Below are 18,547 nucleotides of genomic sequence, written 5' to 3'. Positions count from 1 at the left end.
TGTTTTCATCGCTTTGCAGTATCTAAATAGCTCAAACTTCTCATGTTTTCACACTTGGTAATATTGCACGTTTTCTTCTTTCTTAGTTTCTTTTCATTTCCTAGCGGGTTCACAATATCCTTGTAGTCCTTTTAATACCCAGCTTGTCTGCTGCTGTTTGGAAAGATAGTTTCCCTCATCCTGCCAGCTACTGAACATTATCCCAGAGCGGGTGAAGCATGTGATGTTTGACAATGCTTTAGTCTGAACTTCTCCTTGTGTACTTTGTTGGTTCAGAAAAAGTACCCGCGTTTTCTTCAGAAACTAGCTGTTTTGCATTTACATGTAAGCCTGTATATCCATGGTGTCTTGTTACTACCTAACGGGTTATTACATTGATGTATTATTGGCTGTTCCTAAGCTGCAAGAAATCTTCATAGCTCACAAAACAAATTTATTTGAAAAGAGGTTCGTATTAAGAATTAGTTTGAAAGTAGTTTGGGAGAAATTATATAGTGCAGTTTTCTATGACAGATGTAACATCTAGGTGGCTCCTAGAACTCATATGTTACTCCATTAAACTCTAAAGACATGTCTTCTCCACTTCTGTGATTTTTGGCTTCTGGTTTGCAGGTGGGAAGCTGATACTTCCTAATCTATTTACCATTTTGAAATAGTGTTCTTTCTTTTTCTTAAAAGGAAAAAAGGAGAGGCAAAAAAAAGTACTGCTCCTTCTTTCTGGTAGAGAAAATTTTCTTATGTCTGAGATTTAAGACCTGTTTCATCAGTATCCTTTGCAGAAAAAAATGCCAATCTGTATTTAGGATATGACTTGTGAGAGAGCTGTAGTAGAATCTAAGGACCTAACCTTCACATACATTTCTGCAAGATGGTAAAAAATGGGACAGAAAGATGATATTCACAAAATTTAATGATTTATTTAACCATGGTCTGCATGAATGGACAGCTAGACAGGTAAGAAATTTGTTGGGCAGTCAGGCTCAGACCATCCATTAACTATTAATAGTTAATGGCTCGTGCTACTTTGTGGAGGCTGACTTGTCCTTCTAAAGTCTTTATCAAAGACCAGGAGCAGGAGATGGAGTGCATGCTTACCATGCTTGCAGGTGACAACAATTTGGAGGAAACTGTTTACATGCCTGAGGACAGGGCTACCACTCAGAAGGACCTAGGCAAGCTGGAGAGACAGGCCAACAGGAGCCTTGTGAATTTAACATGGAAAAATGAAAAGTTCTTTACCTTGGAAGGAGTGTCCCCTTGCAACAATACAGACTGGGACTGGCTGGCTGAGAAGTATCTCTGCTGAAAAGGACCTTTGGATCTGGATAGATAAGAAACTGAATGTGAGCCAGCAGTGTGCCCTGGTACCAAAGGAAGTTAAGAACAACCTGGGCTGTATCTACAGGAACATAGCTGATGGGTTGAGAGAAGTTATTATTTCCCTCTCTTCAGCCCTTATTAGCTCACATCTAGAATACTGTGCCCTGTATTTTGGGTCACCAATACATAAAAGACATTGATAAACTGGAACAAGTTTGGCACATGGCCCCTAAGATGGTCGGGGGTTCAAGCACATGCTCAACAAGACAGAGCCAGGCTGTTTGCAGTGATGCATGACAGGAGGATGAGCAAGGACCTAAGCTGAATCAAGAGAGATTCAGACTGGTGTGGTGGGTTGATTCCAGCCAGTAACTAAGCACCCGCCAGCTGCTTGCTCACTACTCCCCCCTGCACCAGCAGGATGGGAGAGAGAATCAGAAGACCAGAAGCAAGAAAAACACGTGGACTGAGATAAAGACAGTTTAATAAGTGAAGGAGAGAGGGGAAGTAGGAAAAAAAAAAAAAAAAGAAAAAAGCAAGCAACCAAGTGATGCAAAGCAATCATTCACTTCATCCCACCAGCAGACTGATGCCCAACCATTCTCTGAGCAATGGCCACCTTGGAAAGACTCCCCCCCTCAAGTTTTATTGCTGAGCACGATGTTATATGGCATGGAATATAGTTTTGGTCAGTTCAGGTCAGCTGTCTCGGCTGCGTCCATTCCCAGCCTCCTGCCCACTCCCAGCCTACCTGCTGAGTGGGACAGAGAAGGCCTTGACTCTGGCCAAGCACTGTTCAGCAAAACATTAGTGTTTTATCAATACAGTTGCAGTCACAAATCTAAAACACAGCACCATATGGGCAGCTAGAATGAGACTTAATTCCATCCCAGCCAGACCCAGGACAACTGGACATAAGAAAAAACCTTTTCACAGTAGGACAGTGATGAATGGCAACAGGCTGCCCAGAGAGGTTGTGCAGTCTCCGTTCTTGGAGGTTTTCAAGACCTGACTGGATAAAGCTCTGAGCAACCTGGTCTGATCTTGGAGCTAACGCAGCTTTGAAGCAGGAGGTTGGACTAGAGACCTCCTGAGGTTCCTTCAGTTGAGAATTTTTCTATGATTCTGTGTAAGTTTTGTTTAAAAGAGCTTGCAGATGTTTGAGAAGAACAATAGTGGGAAGAAGAAATTATGTAAATGTCTCTTCTTTCCTGAATGTATGGTTTGGGTTTGGGGGGTGTGGGGGGGTGAGGTGGGTTGTGAGGTTTTTTAAGGTTTTGAGAATTCATTCATAATCTTTTAAACGGTAACTTTGACGTGGTTGAACATCTTGTATCAAATTTAGTCTTAAAATTAATTTCTTGTGTGTTAAAACCATCTATGTTTTATTTTTATTAAAACTACAATTTATGGATTATTTGAAAACCGTTGAAAACTGCAGGTCTTAAAAGGAACTCTAAACAACTTGTTTGTATGTAAGCCTTAACAGCATAGCTATTATGTGGACATACTGCAATACTTTGACTGAATTAATGTGACGTTGCTAAAGAACAGGCCAACAATAGAGCAAACTTCTGTCTGTTTCACATCTTGCTAAGTTATGAGCCCCTGTAGGTGCGACCTCAAGTATGTAAGCTGCCAAAAGTAATCACTGCTTGCTTCCCTAATCCATGTTTCATACACCACTGCTGCCCAATTAAATTGTCTGTGCTGTTTCTGCCTGAAACTTCACTGTTCTTGCATGCTTAAGACTGAAACATATTTTAAAATTAAATTTCTCTATTCTAAGAAATGCTTTCTGTCACATAATCTTTAGATGTCTTGTAGTGAGTAGTCATATTAAAAAATAATATGACACTGTGGCTGCGGTAATTTGCTTTCAGTCATCAGATATGCAGATGTCTGGCTAGTGGAACTTGAACTTTACAAATACTGTATGTATAATACAGTGAAAATGACAGGAATTTCATAAATGGTATTGCAGGAAAGAATATGTAAACAGTGACCTCTTTGTAAGGGACTTTTGTAACCTGCAGTTGAACATCAGTAATGATGCTTGTAGAAGTTTCCCCGAAGACAAATTAGATTTTACCCCATTATTACAAACAAAAGCTTAGTTAAAATTGGAGCGTACTATTTAAATATTCCATGTATCATGTGATTATGAAAATCACAGTAGAGCTGCAAAGGGAAAAATATGACATTAAGCGAAACTTTAACTAGCACGCAAACTAGCACAGAAAGGGGTAGAATATTATTTATGATTTAGCTGCAATGGCCAGGAGAGAACTGCCATTGCTGATTAGAACCATCTTATTTGTCCACTGTCCCTTTTGCTTCAGAGAGGTTTGTTCTGCTGACTTTTCCATACAATTTTTACTGTATCATTCTGAAAAAAATGCTCTTTGAATAACCTGGCAGTCATTGCAGATGCAATTGCAGTAGGAAGTTCTATACAAAATGTGTCAGCTCTGTAAGCAAGCTTCCACTGCCACCTTAAACTTTATAAGTGGCAACATTTTGGCTGATTTAAACTCCACTGAAAGGCCTTTAAGGATGAATAACTTGTCCTTTTCCACATCTGTTAGGTCAGCCTGTGCATGGGTCCTTACATATCCTAGGTGGTGTCAGTGGGAATTTGCTCCTCCCCACCTCTACTCTTCAAACACTGCATGTGAAACTGAGCAGGGTTTCATCTAAATTTACCAAGAAGACAGTGATGGATACTCTTGGTCGATTGTTAAGACTGAAGTTGTAGCAGTCATTAATAAGTGCCTGACTTGAATTTCCAAATAGATTAAAATCTGATTCTAATGCTTTTATCTTTCCTCAAAGTCTCTGGAAAATCCTAGCACAAGTTGAGAGGTATCTTTTTGGTAAGAAAGCTTAAGGTAGCTTTTTGTTCTTAGCATTTGTTCGTGGAAGTAATATCTTGGTCTTCAGGTACTATTGGGGCTGCTATTCTAGCACATATGTACATTGCTGTGAAAGACCCATCCCTTCCTCTTCTGGCTTATTATCCCTTTCTCCCACTGCAAAAGCAATGCATCCTTTGTGGCTATGCTAAAATTTACATATGGCATAAATTACTTTCACTTGTGAAGATCAAAATAAAGCTGTGGATAGCCATAGAACATGAGGGAAATGCTGGTCAAAGCTGGAAGCCGTAAAAATTTTGCTGTAGCAAGACTGCCATATTCACCTACATTTCATTACATACAAAGCAGCTAAGCAGTATGGATACTGGTGCTTCCATCAGGATAATCCCATTTCTTGTTTTGTCTGGATGCCAATTTATGCTTAAAACTTTGGTTGTATCTTAACCAAGAAGCAATTCCAGAAGAGTTAGTGTGACCAGACTCCTTGACTTATAATGCCAAAAAGGGTCTGAAAGGCAAACAACCATTTTACATTAACTGAAAAGGAAATATTGTGGTATCAAAAGTCTTAATACTGTCATATTTCTTACTTTGTCTTCTCTCTTTCCTCATATGTGTTTTTTTCTTTTAAAGAAGTAAATCAGTCCTGCATATTTTCTGTTACAGCAGCTTCCTTCCTGTGGTTTGAATAAGCAATCTTCAGGAGCACGTCTCTGGTATCAACAATGCAGTCCTTTTGAGACACTGAGAAAGCTGCAGTGCAGTGATAGGATAGCTCTACCCCAAGTCTGTTGATTAGTTCTTTTCTTCTCTAGAGCTGCCTGAAATCCCTGTTCACCAAAGGGAGCCACCAAGCCGACTGCCACCTAGTACTCAGGCCCCATCTTTATATTTGTCATCTCTGCTTTGGAGCTTCACCTTTGCAGGAGAACCCCAAATACAGTTACCAAGCCACTTCATTGCTCATAATTCTCTGAGACATCACTACAGCTTCCTTTGTAGTTTCTTGAAACTTAGGCTGATCTGACTGCCTAAAAGGAAAGCCACGGATACACAGAGGGCAGCCTAAAAATCCTACAAAATCAGAGTATAGTTGTGGATTGCCAGGGAAAGTGTCAGCTAGGAGATAGGGTGCATGCCCACGGCAACAAGACTGTATTTTGCAACCACTGCTTTGGAAAAGCTGCCCAAAAGCAGCTTCTGTGAAAAAAGTAACAGATGATCCCTGGTGATCACACAGTCAGTCACTGCCTGAATTTTCAATTGCCTTCAACCTCTCTTCCCATTTCTGCTTGCCACGTTCATAGCCACTGGAAAGGTGAAACAGCTGCTTGAGATGCCCCTGCAGCTGTCAAAAGGAGAGGATGCACAAGTATCCTACTCTGTTCACTGTTATGGTGTTTTATTTTTCTTTGTTTCTGTTTTTTTGAGAATGAACAAGTACACTCAGGATATACTTTTCATACAGAAGTTTATTTTCCCCAATATATAAAACATTCTGGGTTTTTTCCACAATATTTTAGCCCTCAAATAAACAAACAAACTAAACTAAAACAAACCAAAGAAAAAAAAGGTGAGAATGAATTTTCAGGTTTTCTTCTTTTTTTCTTTTTTTGTCTTCTCACCATAGTATGTTTTGCAGAACTTTGGTAATGATTTTGTACCAAATTTATCTTCTTAAATGATGTAACTAATTTAAAGTACTTAACTAAAGTATTTAACTAATGCTTTAAGTATTTCATGTTGAAGAAATTGCTATTCTTACTGTGTAGTACGAGACAGCTAGAATTTGTTAGATCCTTAAGCAAATATATGCCTTGGTTTAAATATTTTTAGGAATTGTCATATTTGTGGAATGAACAGGAGTAGGAGTAATGTTGCATAACAGGCAATCAAATGTGCAGCTAATGCACAGTGAGTTGTGTAATTAGGCTGCGTGGTTTTGCCTTCCAATTTAGCCATTCATGTTTTTTCCAATAGCACTGAAGTTGCACTAGCAGAGGAAGAGTTGGAATCTTTTTTACTTTTGTGAGTTCTGATTCTGTATGTTCTTAAAAATCTAAAAAGTTCTTGGTTGAACTCTAAAGAGTCTTTTCACAATAAAACCTTATAAAAGCTTCACCGTTCATGAATGATGAACAGGAAGGAAAATCCTGTTATTCAAATGGTAATCTTAGGACCTGATTTTTCCAGACTCCCAAGAGGATCAGTCTTATTTCTACTTTTTGTCTTGGATTGCTGACTTAGAATTGACTTTGTGCTTCTCTGAAAATAGCTCCAGATTACAGATCTCTGCATCTATCTATGCTATCAAAGGAAAATGTTTTTGTGGTTCCAAAAGTACCTGCTACCTAATACAATGGACAAACACTGTCCAAATACAGCCAGCCTTCTGAATCTGTAACAATTAGTTCATATTTGCTCTTACTCATCCTTGCCATTTAGATGGTGTAACACAAAGAACTAATGAGAGCCAGACTTCTTAGATTAATGTTGCTTCAGTCTAGCACTTGCCCTTATATTGATAAAAATATCTATACTTAAAAGTTTCTGTTTTCCTAAATTCTCCCTAGGCATTGCGGTTTGTTGTTTTGAGTCGAAGTTTGGGTTTTGTTGCTGTAGTTCTAATCTAAATTTTAAAATTACTGTTATTTTTATATTAGCTTTCATAGTTTCCGGATAGAATTGGATTATTAAGGCTATTACGGGATTTGTAACAAAATTGCCTGAAATCCTCGAAAATTTTCGGCTTCATATGCTTCTAACCACACAGAAAATTAATAGTGTAATGCATGCCCTAGTGCCTGTTTCAAACAGACTGAAAGCTTTTTAAAAAAAAAAAAGGGTAAAATAAGCAATCTAATATATATGAATATATTTTAAATACTGCCAAAAAAAGAAGAATGCAATTAATATTTATAAATACTGAAACTGGTTTTCAATCAGAGTAATTACTATTCACTGCAAGGATATGGAAATGTGTAAGGATACTTGAAAATACAAGGTAGTTTAGAAAATAATAGAGGGAATATATTTTTTAAAAAGCATTCTTACAGTCTGAAACACACGTAAAAACATTTTTGTCTTTTTTCAGGATTTCCTCTTCTATTGATTCTGCACAGGGACAATGCTGGTATTTTAATCAGTTGATGAAACTTAGTATTAAACATCGATATGCACATGAGTACGGTGAACTAAACATTACTGACAGAGATGGACCAGAAGCACTGCAAAATCATTTAAAGCAAACATCCCCTGGCTGCCTACAGGAAAATACCCTCTTTATCATGGGTGCGACAGAAAATAAACAGGTCTTGTTGGATCCTTCGGAAAGATGGATTACTACTGGCCATATTCAGGCCACATTCATTAACTCCTCCGTACCTGGGCACCAAAAGGAAAATAAAGAAGATCAGAGAGTGAAGCACAAGAGCAGTGAATCTTGTGTTAATTACAGTGGGGAGAGCAAAGGCAACAATAACATGTCAGCCCAACTCACATTGCAACAGTCAGTGATAGCAGCAAGTAATACGGGAAGAGATCTTCATCATCTTGAGAATGATACAGAAAGGTAAGGGAGATGTCAGATTGCTTTCAAATGGATTATACGGATAGGCAATAGGAGTGAGGGTTTCTTGTTTAAAACAGACCACAGAACTTGTACTAAGAAAACAATATTTTTAAGCTTATTAGACAATAAAGAGTTATTTTAAGGTGATGCACACTAGTCCTCCATATTAACAACAATCCTTTTTGGTATTCCGTCACTTGATTTATTATTATTAATTAATATAGATATGTATGTACTTAATTTAAAAATGCTGTATAGTAAGAGAATTTGGAAACTTTCTCTTGGCTTCCTACCTTTTCCTTCTTTTTTTGCAATAAATTTATGACACCAATTCAATGACGCATGCAATGTTAGGGATGAAAATGCTGGACGGTTTGCAGGAATTTTGGGGCAGTTTAAACTACAAACTAGTGTAAAGCTTTTTTGCTATACTATTCATTAGACATTCAAGATTCCTCTGTGCAGAGTTTACAGTCAGTATTGTTTAGAAGGCAAGAGGGAGAAGTTGCTTAAATCTACCATCCTACTCCCTTGACCTTAGGCCAGTCTCCTGCTGTTGTGATGACTGAAGAGCTAACAGCCTGCCCTGCCCTTGGTACTCCTCCAACATGCCTCAACCTGCTTCTTAAAAGTAGAGGCAGGGGTGAGGGGCCAGTTCAACTTGTTCTGTGCTCCTAAATATTCTCCTGCATGAAACAGACTGGTTTATGACCTCTTGGGAATGCATTTGCTGCTGGTTTGTATGGTTCTGGATGTACGGTCAGGGAAAACAGAAGCTGAAATTTTTCCCTAAAGGTACAAAAATTCAGTTATGATTTCATGAGAATTCAGTTTCAAAAATACATGTCTTGAGAACACTACAAAGAGTAAGCATGGAAAGTGCTTCTTATGCTGTTTAGACTTATGGTAAATGGGCAGTAGTGCTTAGTAGGTACTTAAGACACTAATAATTTGTCATAAAATTTATTATTCAGGAAGACCATAGAATTCATCATTGCCTCTCAGGAAGTTGAAAGTAAGAGTACAGTAGTCTATTATGGAAGATGAATGCTTCTGAAAAAAACTTCTGAAATAGTTCATTTAGAGTTTTTAGTTAATGTCTCTAAATGCATCCTCTAAGTTTGTCGTTGGACAGTTCTCTTCAATGCAGAATACAAACCATTACAAGGGGTTGGTTGGTTGGTTTGTTTGTTAACTCAGCTGTTGCTTTTTATAGATGCAAAGCTTGTAAATAAACCATGTTTTGGGGTTGGTAAACTTAATAAACTTTTCAGGAAAAAAAAATTCTGGCTTAACCTCTGAAGTGTGCTTTTTTGCTGAAAAGTACTCCTGTATTTAAATAGATGCAATGCACAAGGGAAGAAAATATGTAAAGATTGGGGGAGATTTAGATGTCTTTTCTTAAACCCACTGTTCAATTGAAATGATGATTTTGTGGAGAAAAGGATTCCAAGATAGTAAAGTCATAATGCAGAGCTGGCATTAAACTTTTTCTCCATCAGTAAAAATTAATTGAACATATATTTAGAAAGCTCAATCACTGAACAAATCTAAATAGTCTGTAATCAGTACTTATAAAACAATGAGCAAATTAGAAAATGTACAAATATAACCAGTGGTCACTAGTGTTAAACTGAAGGGTAAAAGTAGGCAAAAGATGAAATTGCACTTCTCAGTTTTTCCTGTTTGCTCCATTGGAGATACGTCTCATGCAGTTTTCAGCATTTAGCTCTCTTTGGTGTTTTGTTTTGGTTTTTTTTATATGGATAGTGGAGATAAGTGGAGCCCTCCAACAGTTGATTCAGTCATTGTTAAACCACTTCTGCTCCTAATCCTTCCTTTCAGGAGACTCTTCCTCTCCAGTGAATATACAGGGAACAGAGCCCAGCAGAGATTAGTCCTCTTAGATGATTGGATTTCAAAAGTTATGTGATGTGAATATCCTCCAGTGTTTCTGAACATACATGTCACATCTGGATTGTAATTCCTTAACAGTTTAATAGCAGAGCCTTCCATTTGTCTCAGTGCATAGTGCTATGTTTTATGGTTATAGTTTGGCAGCTATGATAATCCAGTTGTACTGGTGAGGCTATGTCATTCATAAAGGTATTTATTTCTCTATGAGGCTACATATGGCAGCATCAGTGATCCAGTCCCTTTGGCGGCAGTACCATGCCAGGAGGAAAACTGACTGCACCAAAACAGAGAATCGTCAGTTTGTAGAAGCTTTGAGACAGAAGCATGAAGCTGCCACACTAATCCAGGTGGTTTACAGTATTCTCTTTACTTATTTTGCAAATTTAATAAGAAAAAAATCTTACTAGTTTTGTGTACTTGTCATCTTCTCTCTATTTTTGTTTATGTTTTTATTAAGTTTCATAATTAAACATTTTTTGTTTTATTTAATCAGCATAAGCTTGATGTTTTTAAGAGAGAGACGCCTTTACAAAAAGTTTTATAGAAGCCTAAAATTATTTTCCCTTTTTTGACCAAGCATTTCCCTGAATTAGTTTTGCTTGATTTAATTCTAATGTTATGTTGAAGACATATTGTGCCCATGTTCTTACTGGGGTATGTCTATGCTATTAAACTGACAGACGCTGCGTAACTGGTACATCATGTCTGATATCTATATAACTAACTACTCTTCCCATCTCTTCTACCTATCCATCTCTTTCCTTCTCTCCCCATCTCCCCAAAACAGGATTGCCTCATCCATACTGCCATTGGGAACAGACCATAGCCTAGGCTGTCTTGTGGTAGATATTGAGCTAACAGTTAAACGGAATAGATTACTATGTGCAAGAATTGTAATCCATGCCTTGGCTCTGTTTAGTTTGCTAACCAGATGCAGTATTTACCTGCCAAGTTGCCAGGTTTCATGGGTTATTCTACATTTTTAAGCAAATGGACACTGTATTGATTTCAGATCAAGTTAACTTAAAAACATTCAGTATTGTAAGTCTTCTATAAAAACGTGAACAGCGCTTAAGTAATTTAGGAGCCTAAGTTCCATTTTCAGACTGAAAATCCAAGTAATTCATTAGTATCTATTCAACAAATGGGCAGTAGCAAAATGTTTAGTAAATGTGCATAGTAAGAAAAAGGACAAGTACAGAATCACATTACAGCAGTCAGTTATCTGGGATGTTGAGCTAAAATTTGTTAGTGGAGTATAGTGTGTAGCTAGTATATTAACAGTTGATCTCGATAAACTTATTTAATCCATTTTTTAACTTACTTATATATTTGACTTCTACTGTGTATTGAAGTGATGAGTTTCACAACTTTATATAGTGATTAAAATGATAATTTCCAAAGTTTGTACAAAAATAGTCTTTCACTATTTCTCTTCTGTGCATTTTATGGATTTTTAGATCTCTCTTATATCCATCCTTATATTCACTCTTTTGTAAATAAAAGTTTAGTCCATTTAGTCTCTTTTCACATTATTCTCTACTTCTTTTTATCTCTCTCTGAACCTTTACCTCATTCTATTACAACCTTTTTTTAAAGAAGTGACTAGAACTGAATTCCATAGGCAGATATATCACAAATTTTTACAGTAAGACAGTTTTCATCTTGTTTCTTAAAAACTGCTAACAGAATTTTTCTTTTTGATCATGACTGAACACTGATCTGGTGCTTTCATAGATCTGTGTTAACAGCTGCCTTACAGTTTATCATTCTGCATATACCATTAGGATTACTTTTCTCCTTTGCATTTGTAAATACTAATCCTATTTGTTGAATGAAATATATTTCTCATTTGATCACTCAGTAATATCAGGATATTTCATCTGGATGGTTATGAACATCTGTAGGAAAATAACAGTGAAATTATGAGAAAGCATTTCTAATACATTTAATCATTTTTATAATAATCAGAAATTGTGTATGTAAGACCAGTGACATTTTCAATAATTTATGCAGCTAGACAATTATTTCCTAAAAATTAATAAGCTAAATGTTAAGCCAAAATATGAGATTCCCTTCCTATTTTAGTGCCTTCATTGCAAAGCCATTTAGTGTGGACAATACTACACCTTTCAGGACAATGGAAATTTTTTTGCATGGTGTTTTAAATGCTATGGGCATCTTGAACTCTAATGATGTCAAACACTGATGTGGGGGACAATTGCTGTCTTGAATTTAGTTTTTGTAATTCCATCTATGTAATTTTGATCTCTGAAGTGTTTTCCTGGATGTGATTCTACAGCTTGGCATGTGTTGCTAACACCCTTGCTCTTTTTCTAGCACTTAATTCCTAAAGTGCTCCTTTTTCTTAGATATGATTATGCCCACTGGTAATATTTTTTTTAAATAAAGATCTTAGACAGTTAAGAAAGAGTAATTGACCTGGGTCAATTGCATGAGATGTCTCCAAGAATTGCTACTTGTAAGCTATAAGACATTTAGTACAAGTGTATTTTTATTCTCAGTAATTTGAAAGTTGACACTCAGCTTTTTCTTACGTAGCCTTTCCTTTCAGTTTATAATAGTCCCTGAAGGAATTGTCAAATAATTAATTAGTTGACCCAGGTTTGTAGTTGAGGGAGTTGCAGGATTCCTTTCTGCTTACTTGTGGAGAGCCTCTTGAGTACTCTAAGCTTTAGACATATGCTGGCATTTAATTTGTCTTGTAGTTTTAAATGTCACATAAAGTTCAAAAAACAGATCATTGAGCTATTAAACCAAGGCCCAAGATGTTTTATCTTCCTAATGGGATAACATAGAGAATCTGGATTTGGGTTTGATCTATGGCTTTGTATAACATGCTTTAAATTTTTTGTTTAGGCATTTTGGAAGGGTTTTCTTTTGCGAAAGAAACTGGCCAGTGCTCTTGCAGCTGTTAAAAGTGATGAAGTGGAGGATGACTATGAAGAAATAAATGTGGATGATTTCACATTTTCCGAAGTAAGCACAATCATTAACATAAAAACTTCATGTAAAAAATAAATATTATTCTTCTTAAGCAATCATGTAGGTGTTGGAAATAAAAGAAATTAAAAGGACTACCAGGGCTAGAATTAACATGTTGGATGTCCAGAAATAAAGAAGCATTTGGTACATATAGCTCATTTAAATCCATTTGTCATGGATTAATTGCCTCCTGCTCTTTGAGATGCGCTGGTAGTTACTGTGCTATTAATGTCACACCCACTGTAGAATCCCATGTATTTCTACAGTTAAAGGACAATCAAATGAAAATAAGGAAACAGCTACTTTTCTTCTAAAATGTTTAGCTTTTTCGTATTTTAGTAACAGATTATAATGTCAACAATATTTGAGTATTTTGTTCATTTTCATGATACAATGAGAACAATAATGTAGCTGAAAATATAGCTGAGATTCAGTGTTACAGTATTCCAGTAAAAAAACCACACCCCCAAAACCAAAGGTGAAGGTGGCTTATTAGCTCTTCTTTTGTTTTATAGATAAAGTGCTAAAAAGATCACAAGTCTGAATACCGTAGTAAATTATGAAGAGAAGTATAGTTAAATCAGGAAAAAAACACGCTTAGAAGGTCTGTGATGCACAAAATCCAGAAAATATTACTAGTAATTTTTACAAGTTACATAGAGTTAATAATGTCCTTTCATTTTCAGACGATTGAAATTGGCTTAGAAGTTTCCATTCTAAGAAATAAAAGCAGACTCCAAAGGAATTTGAGGAATAACAGCACATTCAAAACTGAATTTAGCGATAATTAAGTAAAAAATAAAAATGTCTACAGGATTAATATTGTCATTCAGTAAGCGAGGAAAAGAATCTTTAAACCAATTTTATGTTTTATAGCCTCAAAAGACACAGTCTACATGGGGAGTTCTAGACTCGGTATGTGTAATAAGGCAGCTGTTGATGACTTACCTATATATTTGTCTGGACCACTGGTTTCTCTTAATTGTTCACATTCGTTGGCTTCTTTTTTTTTTTTTTTCTAAAGGTTTCAGGTAAAGCAAAGAAAACTGATAGCAATGTGGCCATTTGAGACCTGAAAGGATATGACTGAGGCTTTTTTTCATGAACTCTTCTCTCTGAATGTGCTTATTCAGCTGCTGCATCTTTGCAAGAGCCATTTGTCAATATTCCACTGTAATTTTGTAAAGGAGACAGATGGGATAGCCCTGCTACTGGCAGGATTAGATTCTATTTATGATCACATATTTGTATGGCTCACAGATAGTTATGAAACCAAATATGTTGTTAGTTGGAGCACTGCAGTTTACAGTTGATCAGTCTTCGGTCATCTGAGTATCAGCCTTCTTTTGCCACCTCCCTCCCCTTAGAAAATAGTTGGGCTTTGTGTGAAATTATTACCAATGACTTGATGACTTGGAGTAATTTTATATTTTTCTTCTCCTTTCAGCAGCTATTCTAAGATACATTTTCAGAATTACTGTCTTATTGTAAGAGCATGCAAAATGTTTGAGGCAGGAGTCCCAGGAATCATTTGGTAGACAGGAAATGTGTATGTGTAAACACAGAGATCTGGCTTAAATTTTAGGATTTTTTTCATTTTAATTTGAAATATATATACAAAAAAGAACAGTCTCATTAGTTGATGTTCTCTGATCCCTGGCTTCTTTCTAAAATAATAAAAAGCAGAAAGTTGAAGGATTTATTTCTTCACACAGGAAGGAAGTATCTGTTCATATATTAAAGAAGGAAAATATCCTGTTTTGAATTATTCAGCCAGTAGGCCAGAGTCTTATATACTGTAATTCAATTGAGCCGTCCTTGTTTCACTCTGTTCGGCCCAAATAATCCTGTGATTTTTTTTAATTATTTTTTTTAATTGCTGAACTGAAAACTGCATGGGCAGTTTTGTTCCACCTGTCTGTCAGCAAGGCAATTGCATTTGGGCAGGTGCTCCTGAGGCCAGGGAGAAAAAGGAGTGGGGAAGGCAGGAAAAAAAGGCCAGCTCATTTCAGAGGCTTGCACTGTATCACCCTCTGGTGTTGTCACACATTTCTTCCTTTTTTTTCCAAATTGTTATTGAGTTTCTTAGGAAAGAAATAAAACATGGGTTTAGGGAGCAATTCTCAGAGAAAGTGGTTAGGCTCTGATCATGAGAGGAGAACCACGAGCTGACATTTTAATTTGCACAGCAGGCTCAAAGGCTGAACTGGGGACTGATGTCAAATAAGTTACACAAGCCCTTAGCTTCTTGTGATGAAAAGTATAAGAACATCTATTTTCTACAGAGCAGTGTATGTGATAAATTTACAATGTATATGCCCATGAAGGATATACTTTGTTCAGTGAGCAAGCATTTCAGTGTTCAAGATTGATGGCTGTAACTAGAATTATACCCTGCAATATTTGTCATATTTTTTCCTTTTTTTCTTTCTTTTTTTTGTTTTTGTTTTTTTTCAAGCATATATCTTGGCTGTGCAGAAGAGTTTGGTTGTGAGAAATGTGTGGTTTAACTATAACGGGCCTATACTCTGCTCTGCCTAGCCCAGACTATCCATCCTCAGTACTAGGTTGCCTGGTTCCATGTGTCTTTAGCTGTTTCATTCTCTGCAGCTGGACGATACCAAATCACATGGACTTTCTACTTCTGCAGAAACAAGCAGCAGAAGCTTGGAACAGTCTATACTTCCTATTCCCTCCTTTCTGGCCTCAGTGTTTTATAGCAAAGTGCTGAAGCAGAGCCAAATAATGACACATGATATCAGTGGCTATCTGTAGGGCCTCAAACAAGTGTGAAGGGAGGAGTACATATTGCTGGGCTAAGAGATCCCATATGCTAGGGTGTGAAGGAAGAGAAAAATATCTGGACACCATTTTGTACTACGGATTTCACTGTTGGACAGGGTGACTGAAATGAGAGAGAAGGGCAGAAAAAGCTTTCCTTATTGCAAACCAATACAAATGTACTAAATCTCGGCCAGAAGTTTTTGGAATAGTCCACTATTTTGTGGTGTAGTCACTGTGTTTTTTATACCAGTATTACGTAGATTTCAGTCATAATGATTTTATTGAGTATTATCTAGCATTCCACAAAATCACTGGTGTGCAAGCACCTATTTAAACCAATTGCAAATATCACAATGCAGTAAGTCATTAGGTACCAGTCTTCATTAAATGACTGTTTAATATCTTCATTATAAACTCAGTGTACCCAGTGCTCTGGGGAAGATGAGGCTGTGAAACAGCATGGGGAAAACTAGTCTTTGCCAAAGATCTTCTGTTTACTTCATTTATGCACATTGAGCAGTGGTATATTTTTTAGTACAAGTTTGGCACCATATCATGTGAAAAATGGATTGCATGTGATTGAGCTGGAGGAAGGGCCTTTATCTTGCTCACAATAGCATGAATAGTAATCATTTCACCTAAGCAATTACTGATATCTTCTTGTATTCATATCAGCTCCTGTACATTGCCAAAGACATTCAGAGGCAATTGATGGCAGTAGCGTTTTGTGTCTGTTGTGCAATGTCAAACAGGCTATGCCAGATGAGATGAAAGATCTGGCCAACAGATGTCTTGGAAAGTATGAGCCTGGTATTTAGTGATATTTTCATGTCTTTCATGTGGACTTTGGAGAATTCCAGCCTATATGCTCCAGAAGGCTGTTCTTAAGGCAACCTTTCATCAGCAGTCCATCCATGTAGCAAATGATCTACAAGGCAGAGCTCACTTTACCTCTGGTGGACAAAATCTGGTAACACATTTGCTTGACACAGCTCTTAATTTCTGTACCATGCAACCATCAGCATTGCTGTTTTCTTGATGAGAATATGATGTGAGCCAAATGCAAAATAGCTGAACTTCCCAGCGTGTGAGAAAGCTGAACCAATTGAATATGATCAGTTTTAAGACAACTCTTTACTCAGAACAGTGGCCATTGAATAAATTATTCCTACACTGAGTCAGCATATGGACATATGTCTTATTCTCATCAAGATGAGTACCAATATTGATGGTTACATGGAACAGAAACTAAGTGCTGTATTTTTCAAAACTTCATTTTTTGAATTTAGTTTAAATCAGGGCTAACTAGTCATACTTCTTCAAAAAGAAAGTAACTTTGTAAGTTGCAACCAAGCCAAAAAGAAATCCATCACTGCTTCCTTCATCAAAGGGAATAAATCTGTTGCCCTGAGTCAAAGTGGTGTTCTGCTTCTGAGCTTGATTATGTAGAATTTTAAAATCCCAGTCTTTTTGACAGCTTTTGAAATTATGGACCAGGAGTTTCCTTCACATTTTTTTACATATTCACACAGACACATAGCCATTCCTATTTTTTTGCTTGCCTTCCATGGCAGCTAGGTAGCAGTTTTCTTTTTTTTTTTTTTTGGGGGGGGACACAATAAACACTACCTTATACGTGCTAACTCTTGAAAAGTAAACAGCAATTAGAACAACAATTTCTTTACATCTCCCATCTTTAGTATTCTTATCACATGTCCACACTAGACACATACAATGTGTTTTGTTTTCTTTTCAGATAATCCTTCATAATGTGGTTTGTCTCAGGCTGTAAGTTTATGATTATGGGCTTGTGACAGTGATTGCTGTTTTCTGGCTAGTGCCAGGAAATAAGTATAGCCTATGGATTAGAAGGTTCCCATAACATTTCTTGTATCTTGACGCTCTCATGCATGTCTAGCTCTTGTAATTGCTCATAAATGTCAGATCAGAATCCAGCCTTTCCTTATTCTATACTGCAAAGAATATGATGCTTTTTTTCATCATATTTCTTATAAAGTTACAGTGCTGTAGAAAAACAAAAAAGTGTATGTTGAAAATTTAATTAGATCTATCCTATTCTTTTAAAAGGGAGGGGAAAAACTCCTAAATAACATATTGGAAGATCAATCTTTTCAATGCGTGTGTATCAACAACTTCTTGATCTGATCCTGCTTCTTCAGCTGCTATGTTAACGAATCACATGCCATTCTCAGTCGTGGCATCATCAGATATGTAAAGCCTCTTTTCTACCTCCTTCAGCTCATCTCAAGTGCTGAATTGTTTTCTCGTTATCTGATAGATATCCTGGCCTTGGAAGTAGGTTGTTGCAGTCAGTATCTGATAAAATAACCACAAACAGAGCTATTAGGAGTTGTGGCCATCACTAACACTGCAGCTTCACAGCTTATGCAAAATGTGCTCCAATTGCTTTCTGGCCTTCCACCGTGAGATCTCAGTTCTTAATGCCACCTGAAATTCTTTTAATTTTTAAACAGAAACTATCTTTATGGCTTGTCTCTATCTAATTCTTGGTTAAATACCCAGATTCAAACAAATACTTTCCAAAGGAAAGCCCACTAATGATGCATAACACTAAAGATATTATTTGGAACCTGTATTTAGCCAAATGGTATAGTATTATTCTAAATTGTATTTAGCTTGTATGACATATCATAGTGATGTCATTAATTCTACTTCCTAGTCTTATTTCTCTAAAGACCAAGTCAAACATCGGAACTGAATAAATAGGCCAAGCAGTGGAAAAATGTATAAAAGTGAAAAAAGTCTTACTTCTGTGGAGTTTTAGACTGATTATTGTAGCCTCAAAGGAAAATCATTCTAAGCCAAATGTCTCATTGTAAATGGAAGTAATAACAGAGCCATCAGTTCTTCTCAGGGAGTACATTTGCATCTGGAGTCTCTTGAAAGCTGAGCTAAGGATCCCAAATCATTGAATATATCTTCCGTAAGTTCTTTAATTTTTGTGTAATGTTAAAGTGACATTTTAGTGTAGGTATAGATTGTGTTTAAAGGATCTAGTTAAATGTCTGATATTCAGCATGTCCACATA

The 18,547-nt window shown here is 36.7% G+C and overlaps 1 protein-coding gene across 9 annotated transcripts in view; it reads left to right on the top strand.

Annotated features, from left to right (window-relative positions):
* Positions 1-18,547, top strand: part of LRRIQ1 (leucine rich repeats and IQ motif containing 1) — a 114,582-nt gene that overhangs the window by 30,573 nt on the left and 65,462 nt on the right. For all 9 annotated transcript variants that reach the window (XR_005931489.1, XM_030003092.2, XM_030003090.1 and 6 more), the window contains 3 exons: positions 7,294-7,770; positions 9,896-10,034; positions 12,568-12,687. Coding sequence is in view for 8 of the 9 variants with exons in the window: in XM_030003092.2 (XP_029858952.1) it covers positions 7,294-7,770; positions 9,896-10,034; positions 12,568-12,687 (736 nt within the window). In the remaining variant the exon portion in view is untranslated. The remainder of the gene's footprint in view (positions 1-7,293; positions 7,771-9,895; positions 10,035-12,567; positions 12,688-18,547) is intronic.

The sequence above is a fragment of the Aquila chrysaetos genome, chromosome 26, assembly GCF_900496995.4.
Source record: "Aquila chrysaetos chrysaetos chromosome 26, bAquChr1.4, whole genome shotgun sequence".
Classification (NCBI taxonomy): domain Eukaryota; kingdom Metazoa; phylum Chordata; class Aves; order Accipitriformes; family Accipitridae; genus Aquila; species Aquila chrysaetos.
This window is presented reverse-complemented; position numbering and strand designations above follow the sequence as displayed.